Below are 22,031 nucleotides of genomic sequence, written 5' to 3' on the forward strand. Positions count from 1 at the left end.
ACCATTCCATGGCAGCAAACATCAGAACTGCCACCAAATGGTAAAAATACTACCATCAGAACAAAAACATCGATGATTGAGAGCCATCGCAATGCAATGTCCATCCGTAATGTGGCACATAGTAGGGACAGAATGATAAATTAGCCCCTATGTAAATTGTGCCTTATCAACTGGGCTATCTGTACGCACCTAAAATATCCCATTTTTTTAATATGGATTGCTGGTGGTTTTTCATATGTTTTTATGCTTTTTTACTTAACAAAGTCTAATTATAGATGTATGTGGAATTCTTCTCCAGTAATTGTTTTTTATTTAATCAGAGATAATTATTTTTGGACTTACACCAAAGGTCATAATGGAAAAGGTTAAGAAGTACAAAAGGTTCAATATGGTCAAAAAAGTCGACATAGAAATGGTCGACAGTAGTTTAAAAAAAAATGGGGTGTTATTTTGTATGTTTCCTAATATATGACCAAAAGTATTGGAAATGTATACCCTCGCCATGTTGCTGGTAAGGTTATTCTCTCCAATTGTGGTCCAGGTGTATGGTAAATCTCAAATTGTGAGTACATTCCGGGACTCTCCATGTCACAAATGTGCTAATAACCTGCGATTAATAATATATGATAATCATATATAGGATATATATAGGATAATTACGCCTGAATAAGGGGGTTATTTACACAAGACTCTCGGCGTGATCTACTAAAGGTTATGGGGGGTATTCAATGAGCCTGATTCGCCATGTTTTTATGGCGAATTTGTGCTGTTTGGCGAATTTTTGACTAAAACGGTGAATCACCCTATTCAATGACCACATGGCGAATACATTTGAAGGTTTTTTTCGCCATGATTCACCGAGTAGCAATCGCTATCTTTTTATGTAGAAGTGGAATGTGAACTTTTAAAATAAAGTGTTTTGTTTTTTACATTTGGTGTAAAAAAATCAGGAATTTTATTCTGAGGAGGGGCATGCTATTTTTATTCATGTGCTGTAAGCACATGAATATATATTTAATAAAAAAAAAAATATATATATATATTTTTTTTACACAGCAGCCAGCAGGGGGCGCCGGAGCCGAGCCGCTCATTAGATATTCATATATTCACTGCACCCGATCGTTACGATCAGGTGTAGTGAATATACGGACCCCTGCTGGCACCCCCGGTGGGCAGCCTGTGCTGCCTGGCACCCGGGGAGCCCACCTTCCCCCCACAAAAGTTCTGGGGCAGGCAGAGAAACTTCCATCTCTCTGCCTGCCACCGTCCTCAGGCTCCCTGCGGCGTTCGCCGCAGGAGCTCAAATTCGCCGGTCAGGGGCAGCGAGCCCCTGACTCGTTGAATACCGGAGCCGGCGAGGCTCCGGAACGTGGCGAATGTGCAGCGAATCCGAAAAAGGATTCGCTGCACCTCGCAGGTATTCACTTTGAATACCGCCCTATGTGGGGTACACACCAGGACGACCCGCTCACGATGCACTATATTTATATATTCATCCAATCATTGTTCACCTAATAGGTATAAGATGAACACACCAGTGGCGGAACTCCCGGAGGCAATGGAGTCATCTGCCGCCGGGCGCCAGCCTTACAGGGGGGCACTGGCTCCATTGCCTCTGTTGTTCCGCTTAGTGCTCCTGCTGCACTTATCTTACTCATAGCGGTGCGGCTAGGTTATGCAGCAGCGCGTGTCAGCGGGCGGGCGTGGGCAGGCTCTTGTGAGTAGTGGTGCGGGCGGGCGTGCGTGCGTGCGGGCCCCTGTGTAGTGTACTGTGTTCGGGTTGCTCCCCTGTTGCTCCCCCGTGGCCATGTGCGCAGCGTCCGTGTCGCTGCTCCACTCTGTTACCTGGCTGAGCAAGCGATGAAGAGCCAGGAGTCGGGCGGCAGACAGTCCACTCCACACAGCCAGTGTGCGAGTGTGACTGTCACTGAAGCAGGCAGGCGGCAGCTGTTATCTAAAAGCTGTGAGGGAGATGCGGCAGCCTTTGAGGGTAAGTCTATGAAGCCCCCTCTCTCACACTCTTGTTTCTCGATGTATCCTTCTCTCTCCCTCTTTCTCTCTCTCCCGCTCTCTTTTTTTTTCTATGAAGGGGGGGGGGGGGCAACTTTTATCTTGCCTCCGGGCGCAGTGAACGAACTTACGCCACTGGAACACACACATTCCTTTAATACAACTTTTAATGAGTATATTTACTGAAAGGGCTCTTCAAAGCTTCCTATTGCCAGAAGTTATGACAGCTGAATTTCAAAGGGCATCATAATAAATGCAAAAAAGGTATGATTTTTGCATTACTTATTATTACCTTTAATTCCAGTGCAGTTTTGGCACCAGGGTTGGTGACACCTTCTGCAGCCAATAACTCACCTGCATACTTCCAAAAAGGAGGCGGAGCTTCACATGAAGTGGCGTGCCTCACAGGAAATATCTACTATGGGGATGTGGTCTCGTGGGAAGTCCACTAGCATTCCCATAGATGTTTGCACTGACAGCTCCTCAACAATAGGAGCCAAATGCTGCAGGGTAATGTTCCTGATTCAGACCCGCTCGGTGGGCTGCGATTAACAGCATAAGCAATTATCAAATGACTGTGCATGTGAGCAGTCTGACCAAAGACAGCGAGCGAAGGTTAGCGATTGTGATTGACAGCCTGTGGGTGTTTGGGGGTTGAAACACAGTTTTTTTATGTGAGTGCCTCATAAAACACAGGCATTTCCCGCCCATTGGAATGGAGGGCCGCAGACTTACTTGGCGCTGCGTGCAGGGGGAAATCATTCAGTGATGAATTGTTTTCCCCCTGAGTGCATAGGGATGGGGGTAATAAGTTCGGTGGGGCGGCATTTACCGCCCCACTCACTCACAGCCCAGTGAGCAGGTATAATCTACAGCATTCGGCTCCTGGTCACTGCTATGGAGTTGTCATTTTGGGAACACCCCCAGTAAAGGGCGACACCCAGGTGCGATATGCACCCCCCTTGTGGCGTCTCTGATCCAGCAGTCAAAGCCACCTTTTAGTAAATACTATAGTGTATATCCCCAAGTAGAAGTTTAGCATTGCATACTATCAGTGACGGCCTTACCTTCTTGGAGGAGGGGGGCTGCCTCTGGCCGCAGCCGCCATGGGGGTACCTCAATGCAGTCCCCGGCTCCCCAGACTGCATCTGGCTTCACTACAGTGGCGGATTTTACCTGGGTGGGCTGCAGCCCATAGGAAAAAACCGCCACTGCATTCTATGTACAATCTCGGTTTTCAGCGTTGAACTAGCGAATAGTTAAAACAATATATAAACCTAATAAAATGACATAATACCATAGTCCATATAAATAGCTAAAACCATTGACCCAACTACTAATTAAGAGCAAGTGAATTCTGTCCCAGATTTCAAAGAAGTTGTCAGCTTCACAAGTGAGATGTTCTCCCCTGATGATTAATTCCAGGCTGGATAGCTGGCACTGCTAGCACTCAGCAGCTCCCAGCAAGCCTGCGCTCCAGTGTCTGCCGTCTGTTGTGTTTTCAAAAGAAAATCTGAAGTTTCTTCAAGCGTTTGCATTTCTTCAAATGAAAGATGAGGCACTTTTGCGCAACTGTACTGATCTTTTGCCACATTATTATTCAAAGAGGAGAAAGTACTACAACTGGTAATTACTCCCTCCCAGCTGCAAAGGTAAGCGGCTTAATATTTCTGTCCTCGGAATCTGCCAATAACAATCAACACAACACATAACGCAATAACTATCAACACAACATATAACACAATTAGAAATAGCAGAGCCACAAAACATGCAGCATACAACTAGCAACAATTGCTGTATATTGTACTGTATGTGCCATCCATTCATTTACAGTAACATTTATCACTTGACTAGCTGAGGTACCAGGCGTTACTAGGGTTTGGTTGTGCAATTAGCAATACTTTAATTTTATCCCTCTTTTGTTTTAAGCTTAACCGTTCGCCATGCCCATGGTGTGACCGGCATACATGTCTCTGTGGTGGGCTCCCGGATCAGACCACCATTTTTTTTTCTTAAACCCCATGTCCTCTACCCCCTTTATGTTATGAAACTCTGCCATATCTTGCATCCCCGACCCACTTTGTGTAGTGGTCGGACCCCTTTTTGGGCCCCGGTATACCCCACAGGGGTGCTAGGGGTGTCTTACCCCCACAGTATTTTTTTTACAGATTGTAAGTCAAACTTGTGTACCAAGTTTGGTGTAAATTGCTGCTGGCATTCCAGAGTTATGCTGGAACGTACATACATACATACATACATACATACATACATACATACATACTTTCATATATACTCCTCTCTTTTGGATATATTTTGTTACTTTTTGAAGTGCACCGGACCTAGCTGATCATATTGTTGGCGTGCCGGCATATTGCAGGACTATATATATATATATACACACACACACTGAATTTTATTCACTAAAGAATGTTTCCAGTCTCTTACCTGAGTGCTGTCTTTATATATATATATATATATATATATATATATATATATATATATATATATATATATATATATATATATATATATATATATACATACAGTATATTTGCAAACTTCAAAGACTTTTGTTCCCTTTATTATCTAAATCTTTATTATCTAAATAAATGTTTTTGCAACATACTACACATAGTGTAACCTCCAATGGTAAATATGTTTTATATTGATGTTCTTGACATGTGGCAGTTACTGTAACTTATGTTGACAGCCTCTCCTGTTATTCCGACTCGCCGGTAATTCCATTAACTCAGAAGCTGGAACAGTAAATGCTAGGAGCTTGGAAGAGAGACACAATACAATACATGTCTCATAGCAATTATTCTGTTATTTCGTAAAAAGTTTGTATTTGGTGATCAAAGAAAATAAGCAACAAAAGGGATGAGTAGGTTTGTTGAAAGTGCTAGAAATAATAATATTTCAGTAATGTCACTTGTATAAACAATGGAGCACTGTAATCGTTTATTCTTGATATTTTACTGTCATTAATTAATTATTGCATCATCTCGATACTCTGTCAACATGTGTTCCTGTTTTCTGGTTTTGATCATAATGTCATTGATGCTGCTTTCAGACCGCATAACTGGCTTTGACCCTGTATTTGGAAACGTTTCCAAAAACGGGTCTGCCAGATAAAACCCCTTTCAGACCGCAGCACTTAAACGGTATATTACCGTTTAAGTGCCGATTTTTTGACACTGGCAGACCCGTTTTTGGAAACTTTCCAAATACAGGGTTAAAGCCAGTGCAGCCTTCAGCACTCCCCTCCGTGCAGCTCCCCCCCCCCCTCGCGTGTCGACCGAGCGCATGTCGACGCCCCCGCGCATGTCGACGCCCCCCGCGCGTGTCGACGCCCCCCGCGCGTGTCGACGCCCCCCCCGCATGTCGGCGCCCCCCCCCCCCGTGTCGACTTACCCCGTGCCGGTACCTCCGTTGTGGACTGCAGCTCAGTATGCTCGGAAAGCACTTATGAAAAAAGTGTCTTCCAGAAAATGGCTGCCCCATAGGAAACCCAGTTTAAAAAAACTGTCTTCCGTATGGGGGCAGCCATTTTCTGAAAGACACTTTTTTCATAAGTGCTTTCCGAGCATACTGAGCTGCAGTGCCGGGAACCACAACGGAGATACCGGCACGGGGTAAGTCGACACGGGGGGGCCGTCGACACGCGCGGGGGGGTCGACACGCGCGGGGGCGTCGACACGCGCGCGGGGGGCTCCAGTGCTGTGAATACTTAATGAGCGCTCATTAAGTATTCACTGTGCTGAATTTAGGACCCAGCTCATTGGCTGGGTCCTAAATACCGTTTCTGAGCCGATTTTTTGGCTAAAATACCGGTTCAGAAACGGGTAGGACCCTGCATTTTAACCGGTTAGAAAAAACTGCATTTTCTAACCGGTTAAGTGGGACTGGACCTTTCAGACCGCACACATTACCGTTTTAAAACGGTAAAAAAACGGCAATTTACCGTTTTAAAAGTGCGGTCTGAAAGGGGCATTAGAGCTATGGGTAGCTCTTTTGTCTGTTAATTACTGTAGCATTAATATTTATACAAGCAAACACTGAAAATTTTAACTGTAAAGGGGCTAATGATGAAGCCCATTTTTTATCTAAAAAGACCCCAAAATAGGGATGGCCTTCTACCAACGAAAGTCAAAAAATCATCAATGGTTTATTGTAAATGTTGAATACTTTTGCCATCGATGGTTCTTTTTTTCCAGCTACGTAGTGCCAAAACACATAGCTCTGCTCCTAACATCCGTGAACACCCGCCCTTCAACTTCTGATTGGCCCACAGGCCAGTCAATGAAAGTACAGGCATGACCATCAGTTTGTGTAACCATCGATGGTCATCTATTTCATAGTATGAAACCATTGATTGACACATGCCACTGATGGTCATCCCTACACAAATACATATGAGTTTCAGAATACTTTTATGTATTCCTACTATGTACTAACAGCAGGGGTTAAAGTGTGTGTGTGTGTGTGTGTGTGGGGGGGGGGGGGGGACTGGGTGGAACCACCTGTAATGCTAGTGGGAACTTAGTTTGTGGAACCACCTGTAATGCTAGTGGGAACTTAGTTCCACCTACACCATTGCCCTGCACAGTAATTACCACAGAAAATCCAGTCCCAGCGGCTTCCTTTGGCACGGCATGTGTAATGTCCTGCCGTCTCCATCGCTGAAGTGAAGAGAGGAGAGGAAGCTGCTGGAAGGACAGAGATAGATAAGTGTATAAAGGGTTCTTACTTACTGGACATTTTGTGTAAGGGGTACTACTGCTGTGGGCCTTATTTGTAAGTGACACTACTGTGTGGCATACATGTATAAGGAATACTACTGTGTGGTGTAACTTGAATAAGGGGGACTGCTGTGTGTCATAACATAAATAAGGGGCACTTAAGAAAAGTTAAGACCCCCCTTACCCCTCCACATGCCACCACTGCCGCATTCCTAGCCCGGCACCGCAGATATCCTCCTGGCTCCGTCTCCTGCAGTTATGAAAAATTACACGGCAAAATGGCTGCCCCCTAATAGCAGACAGTTTTTAAGGATGCTAGAGGAGGCCACCACCTCCTCTAACTTTCCTAAAAAACTGTCTGCTGTATGGGGGCAGCCATTTTGCCATGTCATTTTTCATTACACGACAGGAGGATATCTGCGGTGCCGGACCAGGCAGGAATGCGGCGGCGGCATGCGGAGGGGTAAGGGGGGCGGCTCTGAGCAGTGTGCCCTGATGAGCACCGGCGACGCCCCGATGGCGCTTGCTCCCCCAAGCAGTCGCGGTGGCTGCCATACGGTAGCTACACCACTGGACAGCAGTCCCCATTATTATCAACAGGGACTACATTCTGCTCCCTATGATCCCCTTAGATTTATGCCACGCTCAGACGGCATAACCACTTTTAGCCTATGGAGGAATTCTAGCAGGAGAGGAATCAGTGTTCCAGTGTATCAAACAATTCATGTACCACTTTGTAGCCATCTACATTATCGCCAACTACAGTATAAACATGCCATGTATGCCATATAACTTAAGCTGACGGAGAAGTAGAACTTTTAAACCATTGGGTTGATAGTTGTAAAATCTTCTGTGTCTTTGTTAAACTTTTCGTGGAGTTCTTCAAATAAGCCCATTCTATGTAAGAATGATGGAATGCTAGTTCATCTCTGGTGTTGTTAAGTGTGTAGTTGTTACAGCATCATATAATTAAATATTGGTAAAACAATAATGCGAGTAGTTTAAAAAAAACATATAACACTTTTTTGGGGGGATGTATTACACTTGTGATATGTTTTTTATTTTATTCTGGTAGTGAAGACATTGCGAGTAGCCCTGCATGACCTAATCACTGACAGCTGCTTCTATTTCTGTGCAGTAAATGTGCTGTTAGGAAGCTGTAACGCTTTGTTGTGAATTCTATCCAAATTAGTTTCGGTACTTGTTTCCTAGCACGGCCACAAAGATCATGATCGTGGGCATCGTGAGGAAAAATCGGGGGCATCGCCGCGATTTCCCCATAGGGAACAATGTTAAATGCCTCAATTTAGCCGCGATGCCCCCGATTTCCCATAGGAAGCAATGTTAAATGGGTCAATTTACCCAAATCATCATAGGGAACAATGGTAAATGGGCCAGAAACCCCCAAAAACACCCCTGAACAGTGAAATGTCCCCCCAAAAGTATTTTACGCCACCCCACGATCAACGTGAACCCGAAGCGTGGCGAGCGCAGCGAGCCGGCGAGGGGCGGCGGTACGCGTCCTCCGACCTTTTCATACCCCCACTATCCACGTCGGCGTGGAGTTGAGAATAGAATAGTGTGGCGAGCGCAGCGGATACCTGTGAAGCCCGCGAAGGGACGCGTTTACCTGTGAAGGTATCCGCGTCCCCACGCGGGGCTCGCTGCGCTCGCCACGCTTCGGGCTCGGTGGCTCGCTGCGCTCGCCACACTATTCTATTCTCAACTCCACGCCGACGTGGATAGTGGGTGTATGAAAAGGTCGGAGGACGCTTCGGGTTCGCGTTGATCGTGGGGTGGCGTAAACTACTTTTGGGGGGACATTTCACTGTTCTGGGGTGTTTTTGGGCCTTTCTGGCCCATTTACCATTGTTCCCTATGATGATTTGGTGAAATTGAGGCATTTAACATTGTTTCTTATGGGAAATCGGGGGCATCGCGTCTGGCCATTTAAGCCTTTTTTAGCCGCATACGACGCGACCGACGCGATTTTGACTTTTTTCAATGCATTTCTATGGGAAAATCGGGGGCATCGCGTCGGTCGCGTCGCAGACCACTAAAAATGACACCCGATGCCCGCGATTGTGGCTGTGCTAGGAAACAAGTACCTTAGTTTCTATAGGCGGATTGGGCAGAGAAATCAGGAGAAATGAGGCCAAATAGCATGCGTGTGACATCGTATCCGATGCGTGATCCTGTGCACATCGGTTCCGAGCTGTAGATCATACGTGCAGCATGTAAGGTCTCAGGGTCCTTCCTGGCGGCAGGGAACGGGGATCGCATGAGATACAGTACATCACATGCAGAAGTACCGCATAGGGGGAAATTTACTAAATGAAATGTGTAAAAAATAGGTGTATTTGTATCCAAACATACACTTATTTTTGACATTTACTATCCCGAAAATACCGCAATTCATATTTGTATTGATAGCACATCAATACGACTACGAATTGCCGTATTTTCGGGATAGTAAATGTCAAAAATGAGTGTATGTCTGGATACAAATACACCTATTTTTTACAAATTTCCTTTAGTAAATTTCCCCCTAATAGTGTCAACATGTTATTATGAACCCAAAGTAGTAGTAGTAGTTTGTTTATTTATAAGGCGCCACAAAGTGTCCCCAGCGCTGTACATAGCAAACAAAAAAACAAATCACAAGGTAACGTACAGGGTGTGTTGATAAAATACAGCATAAATAGGGGTATAGCTGGTAGAACTAAAATCAGCATCAGTTCTGAAGTAGGTGTCGAAATTGTCGAGGAGACTGAAGATGAAGTAGAGGAAGGGAAGAACAGGAAAGGAGCACAGGTGAGGTAAAGAGGTAGGGTGAGTACGTGAGGAAGGAGGACCCTACTCATTAACAGTTAACAGACTAAAAGGAGGTGGGTTGTCGAACGAAAAACAATAGGATAAGTAGGAACGGATGGAAACGGATGGAGGGGTAGGGTAGGCAGGATAGGAGGAGCGAGAGAGGTTAGGAGGAGGAGGGATAGGCTAGTCGGAAGAAGTGGGTTTTGAGGGAACGCTTGCAGGAGGTAAGGGAATCAGAAAGCCTGATGGGTGGTGGGAGGTTGTTCCAGTGCAGGGGGCAACGCGAGAGAAGTCTCCTCTGTACAGCGAAGAAGTCCCATAATGTATGCAGTGGTGCAGAGAGGGGGGGGGGGGGGGGGGTAATAATTACCCAGGCCAAGGTCACATGGAGGGCCCCGGTGGGGCCCCTATTGCCTGGCAGCAGCAGCTCTTCTCAACCCAGCACATGCTGCTCTGTGCTGGGCTGCAGTGTGTCCAGGGAGGTGCTTGAAATGCTATTTATTCCTGTATTTTATTCTGAGGGGTGCATCGCCACACCTCCCACAATTAGGCAACACCCCCTGAAAAGTACCCGGCCCCGACCAGGCTCTCTTCTGACCTGAGTGTATGGGGGCTTTAAGATTTAAAATATTAATAACAACCCAAACTACTCTGTACAGTTATTTCCACCACAAAGTGGCAGCACAAGGTCCAAACAGGTGGCATAGTAACCAATCAGATTCTATTATCTCAGAGAAGGTGCTAAATAAACAGGAATCAGAATCAAATTGGTTGCTATGGGTAACATCCCATCATCAACATAACTCCCATTTAAGTAAATGTAGCCCCTAGCAAGGGCGTAACTACCATAGGTGCAAGGGGTGCAGCTGCTATTAGGCCCAGAGCCGAAGGGGGCCCATCTTTACTGTGTAAGTTATATACAGTATGCTATATAAATTTTGCACCATTAGTTGTTACATAGGGCCCTTATAAACTTACGCCATTGCTCCCCCCCCCCCCCCCCCCCTACAGCTGTAGTCAGACACTTATCGGGACATACAGTACTGTACCTGCTCACTTACTAAGCGCTGTGTTCTACTGATGCATCCTTTGCCATTTTCCGCCTTTCTGTGCTTTTATGTAGTAAAAAAAGATGACCTATACAAAATACAGTAGGGGCCCGCTTCATCCAGCGGGGGTCTGGCGGTCAGTTCGCCAACCCCCACCAGAAGGGGACGTGCATGCACGAGATGCGCTTGCATCCCCCTCTAACGTAGTTCCCTCCAGGTCCCCGCAGCCTCGCCACCGGTCCCCCGACACAGTCCCTCACCTCCCCGGTCCCCCCCACTAACCCTGCCCGTCTCCCTGAAGCGGAGACAGGCAGGGTTCATGTCCCCTGCAGCATGGTAAATGGGACGTGCGTGTGGGATGCTCACGCTTCCCAGTCAGATGGAACGCCATCTCACCAGAGGGGGCAATCTGGCAATCCCTAGCGCTGGCTGAGAGGCGCTTCATCTGTAATGCAGCAATTTGTTAAATGATTACGTAAAATAGCTTGGAAAAGGTAAAAGTAGAACCTCTTCTGTGCAAAGTATGTGTAAGATTCCAGCTGACAGTGAGCACTTTTGAGCAAGGACCTCGTTGCTCAAAAGTGCTCATTGAAAGTGCCGCGATATTGGGTGGATGTGCAAAGCAAATAATCCGGGGGTAATCCGGAGAGTAACGTGCTGCAGTGCAAAATACAGTTACATCCATATCTGTACTTGGAACACTTTAGCGAGGAGTGACAACCTCCTACCAGCTGCTAATGACAGCGCACCACACTTTTCTTCTTCCTGTGTTGATACAAATTGACATAAGAGGCTAATTGAGGCTGGTCGATAGCCAACAAAGAATGAATGTGGTTCTGAGCTGAGCTGTCAGGCCGTCTCGTGAGTTCTCTGCTAAGATTACAATAACATATAGGTTGCATAGTTATCGCTACAAAGATGTCTGACTTGACAACAGTAATTGTGCCAATGTGGTTATGTAGTTTCTCCGAAACAAAGAGGAGAACACTTATGGTTCCCATGCACTAGGGCGATATCATGGCGATTTGGTCACGTTTGCTGCAATAAATCAGATGAAAAGTGTCTGAATTGCATGCTCTTGAAATCAGGTCAGATGCGACACGCATTGCATCGGAGCCTGAAGATCGGAAGTGCTGCACTATAGATTTATTGCACCACCAAACCTTTCGACAGGCTTAGCCGGGATTGCATATGGTACATCGTATGCAAAATGACTGCATACTTTGTATTGTATGCAGTCCTGCCTTCTGGGAGGTTCCCGGGTGGTTCAAAGTAGAGATGTGCAGATCCGGATTTACCCGGATCTCAAAACGGGATTTTTTTCCTGTCGTCTGTCACATGACCCTCGGATTAGATACTGTCTTGAGACCCAGGTAAATCCGGGTAAATCCGGATCTGCACATCTCTAGTTCTAAGGGCACCTTGGACGACTTCTTCCTTCGGAAAAGACGTCCTAGTGTATGGGCACTTTTATTCCCCGCCTCAGAGATGACCATTAGTGGCCTGATTATTGATTGTAAAGACCAATGGTGGATAACCTTGATGGTATGAACCCATTGACAGGGGTTAATTGATGCTTTCACCTACCGGTAGTAGTAGTAGTAGTACTTTATTTATAAGGTCATCTTTACTATTATTCACCAGGCAGTGGGCCAATCAATGATGAGACTTGGCTCTGTGGGTGGATCGATGGGTGGGGCTTAGCTCAGTGTCTTGGTGCCAAGGAGTTAAATAACCAAAACTATGGAGGACTCTGTTGACGGCAACCATTGGATCTGGCTATGATTTTCCCATAGGCCGCCTTCTGACACCCGGTTAGCAGGGACTGGAAAGGGAGGGGCACACTGTCTCTCTGAACAGCAAACAAGAAACTTACAATAGAAAGAATAACAACTCTTTTGATACATATTGGCTTAATCATATACCTGTCTACCTTGTCATATACCAGTTTCCTTGTCCTCCTGTTTCAGGTGTTGCTTATATATCTTTGTTGACAGCGACATTACTATGCAGATTGTATTTTAAAATATTTTATCACAGGCATTGGTAGTCTATTCACCTTTTCACTACAGTTTAAATAATTGAATTACTGCGCTGCATTTTTTGTATGCTTGCCAATAATTCTTCAACTGAGTTTTAAATTAAACATTATTAAACATGCACCCTGCTACTGTCTTGTCACTGGCCAGTCACAACTACGGTCCTTGTGCTGTGGTTAGAGGGGTACCCAATGGCTGGTGTCACAGCATGGGGGAACTCTCCACCAATGAGAGCTTCTCTTAGCTTGGGGGGACTCCACATGACTGCTGGTAAGCAGAATGGGAAGAGGGGGTTTGCAAAGTAGAGATTTCCCGGTCTGGATGTATGGACAGCACATGAATAGCTGAAAGAGCAAGATTCAGCTGTAGCTCATAGCCTGCAGCTATGAGAATATATTAGGGATAACATGCAATTAGTAAGTGCTTTAAAATGAGGATATGTTTATTCCTTAGGAGAATGTAATCGTTGGAGCAGTTTCAGTCAATGTTTTGGGAGAGACACTGAAAAATGTGACCTCGTCGATAAAGAAGAAAGGGACGTCTACCGTAAGGACGGGTGACGAGAAATGTTCTCAGATATGGCAAGACATGTCGCTTACATTTCGGGAGAAAAAGCTGAATATATGCAGTAAGTAGACGTCGCTTGTGTGGGGCGCGAGTCACAAGTCCATAGTGGATGCATCTAGCAATTGTAAGCTGCATATGCGCTGCAATTTGCATGGGTGTTGTGATGAGGGGCCCAGCCTGTTCTCTCTTTCCATGTAATGCCATTTCTGGGATACAACTGGGGGTACTCTTTACCTAGAACGGCGCCCATCGCGACCATCGCGACCATCGCATGCACTAAAAAACGGGTGCGATGCGATGCCCGCGATGGCCGCGATTTCCCATAGGTATCAATGTTAAAAGTGTGATTGGACGCGATTTTAGTGTTCAATGGCTCAATGGCCGCGATTTTTCCATAGGAAACAATGTTAAATGGGCCACAGAGCCCAAATAGTCACCCTAAAGTCAGAAATGGCCCCCACAATTGTTAACGCCACCCCACGATCAACGTCAACCCGAAGCGTGGCGAGCGCAGCGAGCCCGCGAGGGGCGGCGGTACGCGTCCTCCGACCTTTTCATACCCCCACTATCCACGTCGGCGTGGAGTTGAGAATAGAATAGTGTGGCGAGCGCAGCGAGCCACCGAGCCCGAAGCGTGGCGAGCGGACACGGATACCTTCACAGGTAAACGCGTCCCTTCGCGGGCTTCACAGGTATCCGCGTCCCCTCGCGGGGCTCGCCACGCTTCGGGCTCGGTGGCTCGCTGCGCTCGCCACACTATTCTATTCTCAACTCCACGCCGACGTGGATAGTGGGGGTATGAAAAGGTCGGAGGACGCGTACCGCCGCCCCTCGCGGGCTCGCTGCGCTCGCCACGCTTCGGGTTCACGTTGATCGTGGGGTGGCGTTAAAAATTTAAGACTTCAGGGGGACTATTAGGGCTCTGTGGCCCATTTAACATTGTTTCCTATGGAAAAATCACGGGCATTGAGGCATTTAACACTAAAATCACACTTTTAACATTGATCCCTATGGGAAAATCGCGGGCATCGCGGGCATCGCGTCGCACCCGTTTTTTTAATGCATGCAATGCCCGCGATTTTTTTACCCCCGATGACCGCGATGGACATCGTGGGCGCCGTTCTAGGTAAAGAGTACCCAACTGGGTGTTTGCCTAACGTATGTACACCATGGGTAAGATGTAATAGGGTGTGAATAGGCAGAAATGACTTGCGATTTCTGGGCCATCCAGGGAAGAAACGGGGGCTATCTTCAGCACGGCTGGGAGGGTAATGGCCCACAAGAGGGTGTCCAACGTGTGACACAGGTCGGGATGTCATGTGATGTCATGTTGGAGCGGACATGATGACATCAGCCCATATGTTCAGGGCTTCTCTTCAACCCCCCCCCCCCTGTATCCTGCTGACGCTGCTCCTGGTTCCCCCACTCTGACTCTGCCGCTCTTCACCGTCTCCCCCACTCTGACTGTGCCGCTCCTCCACGGCTTCCTCACTCTGACTCTGCCGCTCCACCCAGCTCCCTCACTCTGGCTTTGCCGCTGATCCGGCTCCCGGGCTAGGTGCCTGTGTGCTCCACTCGCCCTGCGGGGGACCAGGGGATGAATGTTTCCACCAGAGCCCGCACTCCTCAAAAAGTGGGCGGTATAAAAAATCACTGTGGCCTACCGTGAATCCCCCGTGCCAGCACAACCCTGGTGGGTGCAGGGTTGATAGTTTATTTTATCTTAATTTTACACCATTCTTTCAACCCGTCACCCACCGCTCAGGGCACCCACCGCTCAAGGGTGTCGGGGATAGCCCTTAGGTTCAGCCCTGGAGGGGGAGGCCTTGGGGGACCTCTTTATTGGGGGGGTCCCCACTTACCCAGAGACCCCGGCCAGGGCTGACCAAGCAGGGTGCTAATGCTTTGGCGGGGGGCCCTTGTATAAAAAGTGGCATTACACAGCTAGCTGTTGGAACCCAGTGCTGGCTCCAAAATACGGGAGACTCCTGATTTTTTTTGTCCCAAGTATTTTTGGAACCAGGACTGGTCCATAAGCCTGGTGCTGGTTTTTGATATACAGGGACCCCAACACTTTTGTCCTCTGTATCTCTCAAACCAGGACCGGCTCAAAGAGTCTGTGGCTGGTTATGCTCGTAGAATGGTGGCACAACATTTTTGGTTGAATTTTTGGTCACGTTTAGAGTGCGAATTAAAAAAATTGCATCCTATTACATGGCGATTTTTATGTTTCCAATGAGAAAACACCTGGATGCCATTTTTTTTACACTATGATGTGCGAATTCCGATCAACGGAATGGCCATTTTTGATGGAAAAATCTCACTTTGAAAAAATAAATCGCATCCTTTTACATATCACCCCATATCCATGTCATGGGCATGTAGCCAGAGTTCCGTGTGAATTGCGTGGGGAGGCCTATTTCCAAGAGCGCCCCAGGTGCGCACGCGCGAGAGTGGGGGTGCGCGATGTGGCCGCCCGGCCTCTGGAGGGGGGGGGTGGGGTTTGTGGCTGCTGTGCTGCTGGGGGGGGGAGTGTGATGCTCGCTCACCAAACACCTGTGAGTTCCTTCCTCCGGCTCTCCTGCTCCTCTGCTGCTGCTTCTGGCCTGCAGCTCACTACGGCCTCCAGTGGCCGGTGCCCTAGGCAGATGCCTAAACCTGCCTAGTGGTGGCGCCGGCCCTGCCTATGTCTGATGGCTCTTTTGCACCAAGCGTGGGGTAGATTTAAGTGCTAATACCAAATAATGACAGCTGCAAATGGAAAAAACTTGGGTGATCAGAATTTGGGCCTGTTCAGAGCTAATACAGCTGCTACTGTCTTCATGCTAATGCTGCCGCCGATGGGCATCCTATGAGACTTCCGCTGCATGCAGAGCTAATCTGCTGAAGTGCAAAGAATGATGCACCATCTTTGCACTTCAGCAGATTAAAAAAAAAAAAAAAAACAACAACCCCACAACACAGTGTCACAAGGGTACAGCAGGTGGCCCAGCTGCTGTCCTCTGTGCCTGCCGCTCTCCTCCCTGCCTCCTTCACTGCCGGGAAGCCACGCCATCCCTTCCGCCGCAGCGGTTACAGCCACCTGGGAAGCCTTTTATCACTGTAACACTATCTGCCTGCTGGAGGGGGGAATGCTGCCTGTAGTGCCGGGTTGTGCAGTAGAGTGCCAGGCAACTTCCTCCTCTAATGCCCCTTCCTATCCAGCACCCGGGTCACCTGACCGCCTAGCTCCCCCCCTAGTTATGGCCCTGCATTGACACACCCACCGCCATAAGCCACCCTCCCCAAGTCACCATCTGGGACCGCCTGTGAAAATTGCATGGGTCTTCGTACAAATCTGACATACGACATCCGGCAGTAGCCATTATCTTTGATGCACGCACCCTGAATTTTCACCCCCTTGAACATTTTGGGGGGGTGGCCTAATTGCAGGAGGTGGCCCAGAGTGAAAACCCGCCCTGTGCAAATCTTACGAAAACCACACTATTCGCTATTCACTGCAAATCGATGCACAATCCTTTCACCATCTCACACTTGCTGTACAAATCTCAGTACGTCTTATCCACAATCTGGCTGATCGAGACGGAGCTGAGGTCACAAGCCCTCCCTGAAAACGCCTGGGCATGCTTGCGTTTTTCCTGACGCTCCCAGAAAGTGGGATGGTTACTACCGCCAAACACTGGCTTCCTGTTCAGACTGCCGATAATGAAAACAACTTGATTGGCTGCTTTGTGTAACTGCCAATCTAGTATCTGTATACCTAACAATTGTTTATTTGTAGGGAATCTACAACACTCGCTTATATCTTATGCAAAAAGCACAAAGATAATGCTGAAGAACATGATGGAAGAACATCAGAAATCGTTGGAAGTTCTCTCCAATCAGGTGCAAATGCTTTGAAAGTTGATGCTTGATAATTGCATTATACGCTGTTATGTACAGGTTGAGTATCCCTTATCCAAAATGCTCAGGACCAGAAGAATTCTGGATAACGGATTATTCCGTATTTCAGAAATTTTTTATATTTCAATGAGGTATCTTGCATTTATGTTGTATAAACACATCAAACACAGGAAATACACACAGATAGAGTTTATTTGAGCATAAACCAAGGTTTCAAGACATGAAACAAAGTTTGTGTACAATGTCAGGTACTGAATTTGAATGCAAGCAATCATTGTCTTGCAGATATTTAGTGCCAGTTACATATCATGTCCTCAGTAGTGCCAGTTACATATCATGTCCCCAGTAGTGCCAGTTACATATCATGTCCTCAGTAGTGCTGTTACTGATGTCCCCAGTAGTGCCAGTTACATATCATGTCACCAGTAGTGCCAGTTACATATCATGTCCTTAGTAGTGCCAGTTACAGATCATGTCCCCAGTAGTGCCAGTTACATATCATGTCCTCAGTAGTGCCAGTTACATATAATGTCCCCAGTAGTGCTGGTACAGATGTCCCCAGTAGTGCTGGTACAGATGTCCCCAGTAGTGCCAGTTACATATAGGGTTACCACCCGTCCGTGATTACTCCGGACAGTCCGGAAATTAGACCAGGTGTCCGGAGTCCGGACGGGTGGCATTCCCGGACTATACAATGTCAGGGAACTGGACACTGGAGGCGATCGTCGGCGGGAGATCATAGCGCTGCCGCGAAACAAACAGCCAGCTAGAGACCGTCAGCGTCATTAGTATGAGGCGAGCAGGAGTGCCCGCCCTGCTTGCGGTCCGGCAGCCAATCTGCGGCTCCCGATTGATAATTGCATTATACGCTGTTATGTACAGGTTGAGCAGTGCAGGACCGTGAGCAGGGCAGGTGGGCTATTTGAGATAGCCGCAGGCGGAACTGCTTCAGCCTCCTGCTCTCCTCATCCTTATGGCGCTACTGGTCTCTAGCTGGCTGTTTGTTTTGCGGCAGCGCCATGATCTCCCACTGATGATCGCCTCCAGTGTCCAGGTTGCAAAGCAATCTCCTCTGCCCGGCTTCAGCTGCCAGCCTGTGCCTGCCTGCATTTGCATTCCCCTTGGCAACGAGCATTTTCATTTCCATTGGCAACGAGTATTTGCATTCCCCTTGGCAAAGAGCATTTGCACTCCCCCCTGGCAATGGGCATTTGCCCTTCCCTTTGGCAATGAGCATTTTCCCTCCACATTGGCAAAAAGCATTTGCCCACCCCATTGGCAACAGGAATTTGCCCTACCCTTGGCAACAGGCATTTGCCCTCCCCCTTGGCAACAGGCCCTGTCACCGAGCATGAAGGCCCTGTCTCCAAACATGAAGGCCCTGGCACCGAGCAAGAAACTTCTAGCAATTAACATGTACAGTAGGTAGGCAGCACTTATATGGCATAATATGTAATAGCTATTACAGTGTGTGGTATATGTAATGGGCATTATGGTGTTTGGTATAATGTGTAATGGGCATTAGAGTGTGTGACACTGTCCATTTTGTCCCTATTTTTTTTTTATTGTCCAGTCATGGCATAACGTGTAATGGGCATGTAGTATACTATGTAATGGGTGTGTGATGTATAATAGGCATTACAGTGTAAATTTTTGGCACGCGCCTCAGGCGCGCACTGTCCCTGTTCTCCTTATTGTTAAAATTTTTTGTTGTGCCCTGGCATAACGTGTAATGGGAATTATGGCATGTGGTATAATATGGGTGTGTGACGTGTAATAGGCATTATGGTGTAATTTTTGGGCACGCCTTTGGCGTGCACTGTCCAGATTATCCCTATGTTTTTTTTATTTTTTATTGTCCAGTCATGGCATAACGTGTAATGGGCATTGCGGTGTGTGGCATAATGTATAATGCTCATCACATTGTTTGGTGTACTGGGCATCACGGTGTGTGGCATAACGTGTAAAGTGTGACGTAATGTGTATGTGTGCAAAATCAAGAATAGATTTGAAGCAAATGTAAAAAAAAAAAATCCATGACAAGGCGGTTCAAGGGGTGTGGCTGGGGGCGGGTCAAGGAGCGGGCCATTGTCCCGGAATCTCTCAACACAAAGGTGGTAATCCTAGTAACATATCATGTCCTCAGTAGTGCTGTTACAGATGTCCCCAGTAGTGGCAGTTACATATCATGTCCTCAGTAGAGCTGGGACAGATGTCCCCAGTAGTGCCAGTTACATATCATGTCCTCAGTAGTGCTGTTACAGATGTCCCCAGTAGTGCCAGTTACATATCATGTCCTCAGTAGTGCTGTTACAGATGTCCTCAGTAGTGCTGGTACAGATGTCCCCAATAGTGCCAGTTACATATAATGTCCTCAGTATTGCTGGTACAGATGTCCCCAGTAGTGCCAGTTACATATCATGTCCCCAGTAGTGCCAGTTACATATCATGTCCCCAGTAGTGCCAGCTACATATCATGTCCCCAGTAGTGCTGGTACAGATGTCCCCAGTAGTGCTTTAACAAAAAAATATATATATTTTTTGCATTTTCTGGAATGTATGGTTTTCTGAATAATTTGAATAACAGGTATTTGGATAAGGGATGCTCAACCTAAACCCAGGGCCGGCGCCACCACTAGGCAGGACTAGGCATTTGCCTAGGGCGCCGGCCACTGGAGGGCGGTACTGAGCCGCCAAGGTATCATAGAGAGGTACCAGGGAGCGGGGAGCAGGTAAGACTGTCATCCTCCCTCTCCCCTCCCCGACCCCCATCCCGCCCGTTAATCAACGCTGCCCGCTCCCTGCTTGGGGAATTTCAGAGCGGCAGTATCGCCCGCACCTCCCCCCCCCCGTGCCGCATCACAGTGTTATCGCACCCTCCCCCCGTGCCGCATCACAGTATTATAGCAACCCCCCCACCTCCGTGCCGCATCGCGGGCGGCGGGCAGTGCGGGGGGGCTTTGCCTGGGGGCGGGCGGGGGAGCTTTGCCTGGGGCGGGCGGGGGGCTTGCACCGGCCCTGCCTAAACCATATGTTTAAAAGATGCATCATTTGCAGAGAGTTACATTTGGGTGAGTTATTTTGTTTCTGTGCAGGGTAAATACTGGCTGCTTTATTTTTACACTGCAATATAGATATCAGTTTGATGTACAAACCTCACCCAACTCTCTCTGCACATGCTACATCTGCCCCCTGCAGTCCAGCATGGTTTTGTCCATTAAAGAAGGAGTTTGCTTTTGCAGACCCACCAGAATTACTTCCATGGATGGGCACCTTAAAACCTATATTCAAGTAATTATCATAATATCACTAGGTCCGCTGTGCTACATCATACCTCCCAACTTCTCCCCGGTGGAGGTCGGGACTCCCGCGCGGCGAAGCCGCGTGCACTCCCGAAAAGGGGCGTGGCCTTTGAAAAGGGGCCTGGCCTCGCGGGATGACGTGTCCTCAGGCCAAGCCCCGTTTTCCGCTGCTCTGCTGCGCTGAATAGACGCTGTGCGCATGTGCACAGCATCTATTCTTGTCAGGCTGGGGGGAATCCCAACTGCCCCCCCGCCCCCACCGCGGACAATGGCGGCCCCGGGCGGGACGCGGGAACGTCCCCGAAAACCGGGACGTTCCCGCGGTAAGTGGGACAGTTGGGAGGTATGCTACATTTCTGTGGATACATCCAAACAAACCATCAAAGATCAGTTGAAATATCATAATATATAATATATATATAATATATAATATAATAAATGTTTATGTGACTTTGCATGAGAACTATATCTAACTAGGTGATTCATCGCGCCCTACGGGCGCTCTTCACACCGTCGTAAGGGGCTGCGCCCCCTTAATTTGTGAACGTTTGTATATGAGAAATATGGTTAGAATTGTATGAAAGATGCCTGTATTGCAACTTAGGTGTCCGCGAATCGCGGGAGGGGGGGTCGCGGAGGGTGCCGCGAATTGCAGGAGGGGGGGTCGCGGGGGGTGCCGCGAATTGCAGGAGGGGGGTTGTGGGGGGGTGGATGCTGCGAATCGCGGGAGGGATTGCAGAGAATCGCGGGAGGGGGGTCGCGGGGTGGGTTGCCGCAAATCGCGGGAGGGGGGTTACGGGGGCGGGGGTTGTGGCGAATCATGGTAGGGGGGGTCGCTGGGGGTGTGCCGTGAATCACGGGAGGGGGGGTCACGGGGTGGGGTGCCGTGAATCGTGGGAGTGGGGGTTGCGGGGGGGGTGGGGGGGTGTGACGCGAATCGCCACAAGAAAAAATCAACACAGAAAGGTCAACACATGTAAATGTTGACATAAGTGTGGCACTTCATTGGTGTCCATGTCGACACATGAGAATGAATATGAAAACATTCAAAAAATGAAAAAAAAAACTTCAAAAACTCATGTCAACCTTTTTTATTGTCGACCATAGCCATGTCAGTGTTTTCCATGTGCAATTTAATTCTGGAGCTGCCGCGAATCGCGGGGGGGTGCCGCGAATTGCGAGAGGGGGGGTCGCGGGGGTGGGTGCCGCGAATCGCGGGAGGGGGGGGTTACGGGGCGGGGGTTGCGGCGAATCATGGGAGGGGGGGTCGCGGGGGTGTGCCGTGAATCACGGGAGGGGGGGTCACGGGGTGGGGTGCCGAGAATCGCGGGGGAGGTGTGTGTGTGTGCCGTGAATCGCGGAAGTGGGGGTTGTGGGGGGGGTGGGGGGGGTGTGACGCAAATCGCCACAAGAAAAAATCAACACAGAAAGGTCAACACATGTAAATGTTGACATAAGTGTGGCACTTCATTGGTGTCCATGTCGACACATGAGAATGAATATGAAAATATTACAAAAATGAAAAAAAAAACTTCAAAAACTCATGTCAACCTTTTTCATTGTCGACCATAGCCATGTCAGTGTTTTCCATGTGTAATTTAA

General features: G+C 48.0%; 1 protein-coding gene across 1 annotated transcript in view; it reads left to right on the top strand.

The window, feature by feature from the left end:
- Window positions 1-3,449: 3,449 nt before the first annotated feature.
- Window positions 3,450-22,031, top strand: part of ANGPTL5 (angiopoietin like 5) — a 50,152-nt gene continuing 31,570 nt past the window's right edge. The window contains exons 1-3 of the mRNA XM_083171338.1: window positions 3,450-3,662; window positions 13,111-13,285; window positions 17,006-17,109. Of these exons, the coding sequence (XP_083027464.1) occupies window positions 3,564-3,662; window positions 13,111-13,285; window positions 17,006-17,109 (378 nt within the window). The 5' untranslated portion in view covers window positions 3,450-3,563. The remainder of the gene's footprint in view (window positions 3,663-13,110; window positions 13,286-17,005; window positions 17,110-22,031) is intronic.

This window comes from Crinia signifera, chromosome 2, assembly GCF_055691185.1.
Source record: "Crinia signifera chromosome 2, ASM5569118v1, whole genome shotgun sequence".
Lineage (NCBI taxonomy): Eukaryota > Metazoa > Chordata > Amphibia > Anura > Myobatrachidae > Crinia > Crinia signifera.